Genomic DNA, 11,898 nt, shown 5'->3' with positions numbered 1-11,898 from the left:
TCTTGTATGTTGCCAAACAAAAAGTAACAAGTTGTATTCATCATTATGATTCTATTACTTTTTCATTGTTGTAATTGTCATGGAAAGACCTGATCAACTCATTCCATCAAATGCCTGCAAAATTATGCAATTTTCAAATGCTTGAAGATTTGAGGACCTATAAAATGAATTTAATTTTTATAAATGGACTCTCTGCTCTTTTAAATTTTAGAACAGAACTTACTTCACAAAATAGACTCTGAAATTTCTGAATTTGGCGTTTAAATTTTGAATTTGCTTACAGATGTCTGAACAATTTGACACATCCCGTGTAATTGCAATCCAAATCCCATCAATAGAGGACTTGAAGACTCATAGTGAAATGGCTGCGAAATATTCAGGCCTGGAGCATTGCAAAGAAATGCTCCGTTTTAAAAAGGTTAGTTATCCACGTCTACTCAGTGTAATTTATTTGTACATTCTACATGTTGAAAGTTGTTTAAACAAATTTTGGTTTACACCTGTTCAGATATGATCAGTCCAAAATTTATGTGATGATATTAATTATTAAAGTGCCTTTAATATGTTTGTTTAGGGTTGGTTTGATTGGCTGAGCAGTCTAATACCCTTTAGACGCAGCGTTGTCACTCTCCAAAACTGTTTGCAGGCATTCTTCTGTGTCGAAGAACTGAAATATGATAACATTTACAGGTTAGTCCTCAATAGCTTAACTCATAATATATTATTTACTACATTCAACATACAACAAAGACATTCACATCAACAGTAATAGTCAATGAAATTTGGCTTTGCCGCCTTATTTTGTGAATGCCTCATATCAGTATCAGAGTCGCAGTGAAAATATTGTTTCCATGAATTATTGTAATGGGGCTATTCATACTCGGGCTCATTACAGGAAGAATATTAGCACTGAACCGGACGCGGACACTGATAGTGATTTTTGGCAATCCAGGCTGTGTAATGATGAATTAGATTTGTATACACTGTGAGCTTGGCTCAGCTTTCTGCACAATTAATAGTGCTCATTTGTTAGGTGGTGATGCAATCGTTATTAAAGAGACATCCTTTAATGTCAGTGAGTATTGCATTGAGGGTTAATGTGAAATAGTGGCTATTGCTTTTCCTAGTCAACATTCAATTATTGCCTCTGTATATAGAACTCCTATTTCTAATATTGAAATATTTACAGGGAATATCAACGTTTCTACTTCTTTTCTCTGTAATTCACAAAAGTATAAACATTTTAGAGTGGTTGTAACAGGTAACATAAATCTTGATGTTGATGTTAGACATAGTCGTGCAAAGACTCTCAATGTTCTTAATATGCTGCAATCAACTAGTTTCTACTGCCTCAACTACGAACCGACTTGACTCAACTCTTGTCTGGACAACGTTTCTCCAAATATAAGTCGGGGTGAAATTTAGTGTGCAGTGGAAGAACCACATCTTTCAGACCACCAATGACTGGAGTTTGTATTGAAAATCCAGTTATGAAATCTATGTACCAATAATTTCAGTTAATTTATTGAATCATTTTTTGTACCCAGGAACAATGCCCTAGAATATTGGTAGGGAGTTAGGAAACACTCTGTATATAAAAGCGAAATTGCACTGATTCATAAATCAACAGAGCTGAAAATCTACTGAACCAAATACGTTCAGATTTGGTCGCGATGTTACTTTTGAGGGTTCCTTTTTACAGTTTTTCAAATAACTTTTAGAGTAGATTTTTCAATTAGATTGAAACTTTGAAGGGTGAAATGAATGTTTTATAATTTCTGTACAATATTTGCTCAGACATTTTTTCAAATTAAGAAGTTAATATCTACTTTTTCGAGAACTGATGTATGGGAAATGTTCATATTTTGTACAGAGGCTCAGCTACTGTCTAAAACTTTTTCTTAGAAAGAGCTTAATAAGTTCGCCACCGATAAGATGAAAAATTGGAGTTTTCCTGCGTGGTCTCAGTCAACTGGTGATTGAATAGTCTTGATTAATGACTGGATTGTATTTGACGTGAGGAAGCAAGCTTGAATGAAGAATACAGGCGATCGAAGCGAGCATGCAGGCTAGTGGTGTTTATTAGAGCTGTTATAGTTATGCAATAGAACAAAAATTGCTCTATTTTGAGTGAATTCACTAATTGTAGCTGTGTATTCAAAGAACTTTATTAAGCAACCCCTGCGCAATTTCTGACAAATGATTGAGTTTTGTATAATTTGCAGATGTGAAAAATGTGATGAAGACCGTGATGCGATAACATTTTCAAAATGATGCAGTTGCCCGAGGTACTGTGTATTAACCTCAAGAGGTTCTTGCCGGGCTCAACAAAGAATACTCAACAAGTTTCATTCCCGATCACTGAACTCGACATGACACCTTATGTTCATTCTGGTAATGCTTCTCTGCTATTCTCTCTCCTTGTCTAGAAACTGATTGAATTTTCTACAAAATTCCATTATTTCCAGTTTTGTCATTGACAAGATGATGTTAGACAAAGTCAAATAGATGAAGCCAATCAATGATGAAATTTCACTTAATGAATGTTTGTAGTACAGAATTTGATTGCTTTTGAATAACTAACTTGTTTATTACTTTCAAACTTTAACTAATCCGTCAATTTCAAAGTGAACAGAGTCTCAATTGGCATTTCTCAGTTGTGTTGGTGAAACCAAAATGTTTTCCAATTGAATTTTGATATGTATTGCTTTAGTAGTTTTGGAGCTAATTTATGTGAAATAACTGAGCAAGGGAAGATTATTGTAAGGCACTATTCGATTAAGGTGAGGTATTGCAAGGTAACATGTTTGACTTGTTTTTCAGACTGCCAGTCGGAAGTTAAAACATACGACCTTATGGCAACTATTTGCCATAAAGGCGACAGCTTGAATAGTGGACATTACATCTGCTATGCACTAAATGACGCTGAAAAAAACTGGATAGAATATGATGACGAACGTGTGACAAAGGTCACAGATGACAAGGTTGCTTCATGTGAAGCATACCTATTGTTCTATAGGTTAGTCCATTTTCAATTATTTACACAGATGGTTTCAATTTTACTGGTAATATGAAGGATAGATGCTTGAATTAACGCTACTGGTGTACAGAATATTACCTTCTTTTTCTATTTTCTAATCAGTATGCTTCAATTTTATCATGTACAGTATAATAATTTTATGTAGGTCTTTCAATACTATACTTTATCATAGGAACTCGCTCCTCAATCTTAGGCATTAGCCAATAATGTAAAGATCCTTCTTCATACTATTAATGTATATCTGTTGTTGTACACTGTTAAACAATAAGAATAAATACAATTTCAATTTCAAATACTAATCACGAATAATAATATTGTGATTGATCATGTTTATAATGATGTATATTAATAATTCCTTTGAATTTACTGATGTATGTTGAGCTGCCCATAGATTCTAAATAAGTATTCAAGTTTAGCATTATTGACATTTCTGATGTGAATAATTTATTCAGCATTAATTATATAATGAAGATGACGAAGTGAGTTGAATTTACTTGAACTACTGATAGACTCCATGATGACAAAAGTTTCTAGATTTCAGATACTTTTTTTGTGAGATATAGTGATATCTATCCATAATAAAGCACTGGAATATTGTCTAAATATATCACGAATCTATTAAAAAATTACAAACATGCTTCAACACCCATGGTGTGAACATTTCAATTTTCATTTAGATTTTGAATTTTCACACTGAAGATAACACCATAGGTGGTATTGAAACATGTTTGCAACTTTTTGATAAATTCGGGATATACTGTATGCAGGCAATATTCCAGTGCTTTATTATTAGTGTCTAGATTATGCCTAGTAGATGACAAACATATATATATTTTTAGCTGTAGGACTTTTCCTCTTACAGTTTGACTCACGACAGTTTCTAGAAAACCCTCCTTGGAGTAAAATCACTAGTTATCATAATATATATTAAAGATGTCCTTGCACTTATCAAGTTTGAAATGTATGTTGTATGAATGTTTCAGGAAACGTGACAGCCCAGCAACCCGAGAAATGAGGGAGGGGGCCTTCAAAACTGCCGATGAACAAGCTCCAACTATGTATGCGCTTTCCAAACTATGGCTGAGCAAATTTGAAAATTTCGTCGAGCCCGGCGCAGTTGAGAACGGCGATCTATTTTGCTCGCATGCCCCCTGCGTCTACAAGGACCATGAAGAAATGTCTGTACAAGTTACAGCATCATCATGGCACACTATTTTTCAAAAGTAAGTTATATAATTGATGGACTCACAAATATTATGTAATACTGCAAAGATTATGACAATAGAATTGCCGCAGTCGCAGGTAACAACTATGACCATGAAACCATTACTCGAACTCTGCCTCCTATAGTGTAGGATGAAAATTTGATAACGCACAACAATTTGGGATAAATTTTTATTATATTTACTTTTTTGTATTTTGTTTTTGGCAAATAAATTCATTCATTCATTCAAAAAAAAAAATTGTAATAAGAATTTATAGTATATTGCGTGATGAGGCTGGGAAGCGGGGCCGAGCCTGATGTTTCCAGTCGAGGCGTCAGCCGTGCAACAGACATTCACGGCCAAGAAACGATATTTTCCGCCACACAATCAGCAAATAACATGTTAATGAGTAAATAACTGGAGAGAATCTTTCTAACCTAGAAACTGACCGGAATGTATGTTTTCTGTGCATTGTGGCGAAATCAATTGTTTGCATTAGTCTGACACAAGTAGCCTATGGCAGTTTCCTCCTGAAACAATCTGCTGCAAACTGATCCATGTTCTATGACCAATGTTACCGTTTCTATACTTGAAAATTTACTTAATACTTTATTACTTTCTTAACTTATACTTTTAAATACAAAACTTGTGTTTCCAACCAACTCCAATGAGGAGGGGTACAATAGGATTTTGCCAGTGTAGCCTTGTTAAACTAGCTCAACCTATTAAAACAACTAGAAATAATTAATTTTGGATTGAAAATAAATATTAAATTTCGTTGTATGTTGTTGAGGTTTGGAGGTGGCCCCGTTTGCCCGCTGGATTCTTTAGTGGAATGCGAGATGTGCGGAAATAAAATGAAAGACTATCAGTCAGAGTAAGTATTCTCTCTTTCTCTTTTTATTTACTATTTGTTGATATATTACTTCGACCTCGGAGTATCTCTCAGATATTAGTCTTATTTTTTTATATTAAATCCTTTCTTCAATACATTTAGTGTAGAAGTATAATTCATTATAGATACAGTTTGAAGTGTGCAATATTAATCTCTTTCTCAGTATTTATGAGTTGCTTTGAAATTTGTTTTTTTTTTTTAATTAAGTATGACTTGTTTTTATAATATTTCTGTATTCGTATTGTACTGCAAAAGGTTTTCAAGAACTTGATTTTAAAGTAATGAATTCATCTCATTTCATATTTACTTATTCGACAATCAATCTATGAAATAATATAAAAAATAGAACAACTTTTGTCACTGTTCTGGTAATTTATTTTATTTGTTTATGCAACGGTTTTATAATGAAAGTCTTTAAAGCACAACCTGGTCTTGCCAGTGCTTTATAGGCCAAATAAAACCTTTGCATACACTTTTTTATCCATGACCACTCAATCAAAGTATCACATGGCTAACTTGTGGCTAGGTTAGAAATAAACCAACTAGCCTATATGGTTGAAAAGATTGAAAAAATATTGGGAGAAAAGTTTCTCGACAAGAGTGAAATTGTTGACTGAAAATTTGACGAATTGAGTTCTTGACAATCTGGAAGCTTGATTCACTAAAAACTTGACTAATTTAAAACTTCACAAAATGAAAACTTGACGAACTGAAAGCATAACACGCTGAAAACTTGACAAAATGCAACCTGCTGCCAGCATCAGGAACCGTGTTTTAATGTTCAAGTCGTTGCATAGAGTTCACTTTTCAGTAGGCTATATTTTTGGAAATCGATTGGAAATAGGTAGCTGTTATGGCAGTGATTGTGATACTGTATATTCTCATTATTACTTGGTTGGAGATAAACATAATATTAATATCCCTGAAATCCCGTCCGTTTATATCACATTATTTTCTGAAATTTACTTTTCATTGTTATTGAATTTTTTAGTAAGTATTTTGTTTTGTTATATATTCATCTATTGTGTGTGGGTTGTGTGGCAAAGAGAACCAGGAGTCAAATCTCCACCCTTGAAAAGGCATATAATTAATCTATTTAGGGTTGTCTGGTCCTCTTAATAAATGTATCATATTGTTGTAAACTGTCCCATGGAAATGATGAATTGATCAGAAAGGTATAAATGCTTTTCAGGAGCAGCGATTATGAGTCTAGCTATGATAACTATGATTTCTATGATAGCACTGAATTCACTGATAGCACCAAAGGAGACTAGAACAATATTCTTATTGATCCTTGAAAAAGCTGAGTGACGCAAATGCTTGCTGAAGGTAATCACATATTTTACATTATTTATTATCAGTTTAAAATTGAAGCAAATGCAACAAAAATATTTATCAATGTTTGGAGGGAACTCAGCTTATGTGTCTCTTGTGACAAATGTAGTCATATTAAACGTTTATACAGTCCTTTTTGTGTTGCTTTTTATTATACATACAGGATTGGTGAAAATTATGGAAATAGCTGAATATTTCTTTCACAGGGAAAATTTGACGATAGGTCTGATTGGCTTGAATTAAAAAAAACTACTTTTATGATGCTTCAAGATTTTGGGCCGCCATACTGGAACCGTCATTTTGAATTATTCAACTTAATTTTTTTAAATGGGAAGATACTCATATTATGATACATGATTTCGATACAGAATTATAAGAGAAAATGGATGGCGACACCCGCACATCGATATCTCAACCGTTTTTGACATTAGAAAATGATGAAACAGTTATTGACGTTGAAAAATACTCATAGATCGTACAAAAATGAAATGAATGAGTACATATAAAACTATCAAATTCCACTTTTTTAAGTGTAAGTACTCTTATATCTATCCACATACAATATTTAACACTTTGAACAGAAGATTTTCAATGTACTCATTTATTTATTTTTTTGTATAAAAAAAGTCTATAGGCCTACCTCAATTTAAGGTTTCCTCCATGTACGCCAATAATATCACAAGTATAATAATACAACGTACATTTTGAATTTGAAATAGATTCAATATGAAATAAAAATTACAACCATGCCTTTCTTCCAACAATTTGTGTGAAGTACCTGTAACTTTGTTGCGAAATTGGTTGGGATTCTATTGATAAAATAATTACAGGAGTATAGGAATTGATGCCGGCATTTAGTGAGCTCTACGTTGTATCTATTTGTATGATGTGATCGTATATTGTAGGAACTCGTATGAGTGGTAATTGTAGTTCTATTCTTATTGATGTAGAGGATTATAGAGGATACTTTTAATGTAAGTTTGCATTTGAGTAAGTATTTTTGATTCTGGAAAGATTACTCTGCTTGGGAAGAGATCAGATGAATGATGGAGAATAGCCATTTTATGTCATCAACAGACATATTAAAAACATGTACCGTAGTGCTTTTATAGCTTCTTCCACAGCTCTAAGCAAGTGAATCACAATTTTGTCCATCTGATGCATCATCGCTTACAGATTCTATTATTTTTTTCTTCATTTAATTAAATTGCTATTTGTGTCTGTCCCTGTTACTAGATTCTAGTCCTGAGTTCTGCTATAGTTCACATCCTTCATCTTTTTTACGAGTTCTCTTCTTCATCCAGATAGTATGCTTCCTGTTCTATTTCACCTTCATCATCACTATCATAGATAACAATCTTATCTTCTCCATAACTTTAAAGATGCATTGATTTTTCATATTATTTCATTATTTACACCAAAGAATTCATGAGGGTCAAAACATAGTGGAGTGTATCATCAGAGAAGGTAGCTGGGGAGAGTTGGAAATAATGCATGTATTCAAATGTGTCCGAACATAGTGGAGTGGCGACTGTGGAGTAGAAAGTGGGAGGAAGATGAGACATTTAGATACACATACATTACTTGAACACTCTCAACTACCTTTTCTGATAAACTCTACCTTCACCGTTCCACTATGTTTCAACTGTTAGTCAACTGGACCAATAAGAGCAGATCGCACCTTCAAGTGTTTCATTAGATAGACAATACATTTGGACTTCTTACGTTTTACATTGATTTATCTCGGGCCACTACCGTGTTTCGGTTGGAACCGTTAACAGTCGGTCACAGCTGCCTAAAAAAAGTTGTTAGGTCATGTCAGAGGCCCTGAAATTAATCATTTGCGACCTGAACCAGAAATCTGACACCAGACCTGAGCCAGCTAGGTCACTCGCTATTATTATTATTATTATTATTATTATTCTCCTTTTCACGCAGTTGCGGATAGCTTATGCGAAGAGGGGCAAAATTTATGCAACCTCTTGGCATTATTTTCTATTATTGATAAAGTATTTTACCAAGTATGTTGGAGCGTTTGGCGTACTATGCGAGCTGTATCAAGCAGAACAGACTTCTGCATTTTCCCTACCAGAGTTTCTGAGACATCAATAACCTTACAGCTCTCCACTGTTGAATTAAGAATCAGACCAATCACAGATATTACGATTGGGATTATTCTAACATTCTTGAGCCCATACATATCTTTGAGCTCAAATGCTAGCTCTTGATACTTCCTCAATTTCTCACCTCTTGTTCTTTGACAATTTTCATCTGCTAGTATGGCTACATCAATTATCAAGGCTTCTTTTTTATTCATGTTCAACATTAGGATATCAGGCTTGTTATGAATGACTTGCCTGTCAGTGATCATTTGAACATCCCAATAGATCTTAATCTGGTTTCTCTCATTAAATGCAGGAGGAGAGTAAGAATAGTATGGGGGCATTTCTTCAAAGAAGTCAAATTCCTGCTGCAATTTCAGGTGCACTATTTTTGCAACATTATTATGTCGCCTCAAATACTCTTTTGGTGCCAATTTTGAGCAGCCTGAAACCATGTGCTGAATACTTTCTACTGCAGCGTTACAAAGCCTGCATTTATTATTATTATTTTTTTTTTCATTATTACATTGATAAAATATGTAATAATGAAAAAAATATATATATTAATATATATATATATATATATTATTTCGAATACATTGTACAATCCCATAACTCTTATTCTCTTATAAGGCAATCATCATAGGTACTCTTTTTTCCTTATTTTTCATGTTTATTTCATGATCTCGCTATTATTTTTAATTGCATTATTGTTTAATTCCATTGACATTTTCATTTTTTATTTTTTCCATCCATAGAAGTCGCTGTCCGTGTGGTAAATCTTGGCTTGTGAAAAAGGTGTTGATTGAGAAGAAATGAGCTGAATTATAAGAAACCCGACGAGTGACATCTCTGCGCACCGAGAGCTTCTTCGTCTGGTGAATTTGGTATTAATCAATCTGTTTCAACAGAATAGAATTAATTAAATTTAAGATTTTTGATATTTGAAAAAAGAGTTATGTTTGAAAAAAAATTATTTGATATTTAATAGATCTGAAAAAATAATGTTTTATAGTTTTTGTTCAAGTAGAAGAGTTCTTAACAGTATTCATTACAAAATATAATTTAGAAATAAGGAGCAATACGATTGATCTAGTCTCATATGATTATTTAGAACGTAATAGTGAATAGTTGGTATTCAAAAAAATATATTTTCACAAACATCAAATTTAATTTTTTGAAAAATGAATGTATTTCAGTTCAGAAAAGTTTGTAGTTCTTCATTATCAACAATTCTCCAATGATCATCTCCTGTACTATTATCTGATGATACATTTGGGAATACAATCACTTTGCAATTCGTCTGGTGAGTTTGGTATTAATCAATCTCTTTCAACGGAATAGAATTAATTAAATTTAAGATTGTTGATATTTGAAAAAAATTTAATATGATATTTAATAAATCTGAAAATATAATTTTTAATCGTTTTTGTTCAAGCAGAAAAGTTCTTAACAGTATGCATTACAAAATATAATTTAGAAATATAGAGCAGTACGATTTATCTAGTCTTATATGATTATTTAGAACGTAATAATGAATAGTTGGTATTCATAAAAATATATTTTCACAAACTTCAAATTTAATTTTTTGAAAAATGAAAGTATTTAAGTTTAGAAAAGTTTTTAGTTCTTCATTACCAACAATTTTCCAAGGATCATTTCCTGTGCCATTATCTGATGATCCATTTGGGAATACAATCACTTTGCAATTCTCTTCTCTCTTCTACAGACAAGTTTGTCTGGTCAGTTTCACTGAGATTATAAATATGAAGGTTGATATTCATAGTTTGATTCTCTAAATCAATGCGATCGATTGAGAATTTGTTATATAATTACTAATTAATTCTATAAGGGGTGTATCATCCTCGTCAAATAAGTCATAGTTAATTTGATTTAGACGTTTCTCGACCGGAACAGGGATGGATACTGTAGTTTCCTCATTTTGAATGTTCATACTCATTGCAATCTAAAAAAAAATATTGAAATTCACTCCATTGTGTAACTTATACTCAACAGTTGAGCTAAGCTCAGTATAGCTATGAGATAGTTGAGCTATCATTATCATCTTTGAAAACACTAAACTAACGAATATTTTCCAAGTTCTTGTGAAACTGTTCAGACTTATTAAAGATTGAGGTTTTTTATACGTTTTCTTTGAGAAGTCTTTATAGTTTCACAAAACTTTGAAGAAATCCGTGAAATTAGTGTTTTCAACCTTTGGGACTTTCTAGTTCCCCCCTAAAATTCTAATAAAACTCAATCTTTGAGAAGTCTGTACAGTTTCACAAAAACTTGGAAGAAATCCGTGAAATTAATGTTTTCAACCTTTGGTTTCTAGTTTCCATCTAAAATTCTAATAAAATATATTTACTCATATTCAATGATTCCATTGACATTCAATTGTTAATTCGCATATTAAAAATTTATTTTCTGTGAAGTACAAATATATGATTGGGGGTTTCAAATAATGTCTAATCCTGACTGTTATTTTATAATTGCTTCGTTTGCTACAAACACAAACTGTGTTTGTATGTTGTCTTGATTTAGCATATTATTTTGATGTTCAGATGTATTCGTATATGTATTGGTATAGTTTTGTATTAGTATATAAAGTTTAAATGTACCGTATAGTATTTCTCAATGCAATATATATTTTAATAGATGTTTAACTTATGTTAAATTATATATTGTACCGTATTTTGAACATTAGTTATCTATAACAATACCTCTGACTCTTGAATCAGTTCGAAAAATTAATAAATACGTCAAACTTCAGCTGTGAGAATCCGCAGCCAATAACAATGAAAGAGAATACTACTGCAGTCAACAAAAGTGCAAAATATGACGCACTGTATTTTGAACATTAGTTATCTATTCAATGCTGCTGTGATAATATGTGAAGCGATAGCTCATTGTTAGTTGTAAAGTATATTTTTCAATTGGAATAAATCAATCATACTGAACAATTGTATTAGTATTATTTTCAATTAATTGGGAGATTCAATTAGCCTCTTATTATTAATTTACAAACTTCTAGGCCTATATGAATTAAACTTTCAATGAATAATTATTTTTTTAATTGTGAAAATATTGGTTTTAACCATAAGAGAAACCATTGAATTGATCGACTTCAAGGTCAACAATCTCTCATTATAAGTTACCGTATAATGTTACAATATTGGTTCAAATATTAGTATGATTTATACTTTATAGTAGAGGTTTTCAACCTTTTTTTCTCAAATTCAACCGCAAAGCCAAGTAAGAGACGTGTTGTGAAATCAGCTAAGTAAAAATCGTGTTAGGTTGGAACAACACCACATA

The 11,898-nt window shown here is 32.3% G+C and overlaps 1 protein-coding gene across 1 annotated transcript; it reads left to right on the top strand.

The window, feature by feature from the left end:
• Positions 1-279: 279 nt before the first annotated feature.
• On the top strand, positions 280-11,543 carry LOC120354809 (ubiquitin carboxyl-terminal hydrolase 20-like). Its single transcript, XM_039442610.1, has 8 exons — positions 280-418; positions 575-690; positions 2,226-2,394; positions 2,824-3,019; positions 4,024-4,263; positions 5,039-5,122; positions 6,333-6,469; positions 9,336-11,543. The coding sequence occupies exons 3-7, from the start codon at positions 2,271-2,273 to the stop codon at positions 6,412-6,414; spliced, it is 726 nt and encodes a 241-aa protein (XP_039298544.1). The 5' UTR covers positions 280-418; positions 575-690; positions 2,226-2,270; the 3' UTR covers positions 6,415-6,469; positions 9,336-11,543.
• The last annotated feature ends 355 nt before the right edge of the window (positions 11,544-11,898 follow it).

The sequence above is a fragment of the Nilaparvata lugens genome, chromosome X (genome assembly GCF_014356525.2).
Source record: "Nilaparvata lugens isolate BPH chromosome X, ASM1435652v1, whole genome shotgun sequence".
Lineage (NCBI taxonomy): Eukaryota > Metazoa > Arthropoda > Insecta > Hemiptera > Delphacidae > Nilaparvata > Nilaparvata lugens.
This window is presented reverse-complemented; position numbering and strand designations above follow the sequence as displayed.

Coding starts and splice junctions, on each gene's coding strand:
- LOC120354809 (XM_039442610.1), top strand. CDS start 2,271: ATGATGCAGTTGCCCGAGGTACTGTGTATTAACCTCAAGAGGTTCTTG. Junction 3,020..4,023: donor GCATACCTATTGTTCTATAG/GTTAGTCCATTT, acceptor TGAATGTTTCAG/GAAACGTGACAGCCCAGCAA. Junction 4,264..5,038: donor TGGCACACTATTTTTCAAAA/GTAAGTTATATA, acceptor TATGTTGTTGAG/GTTTGGAGGTGGCCCCGTTT.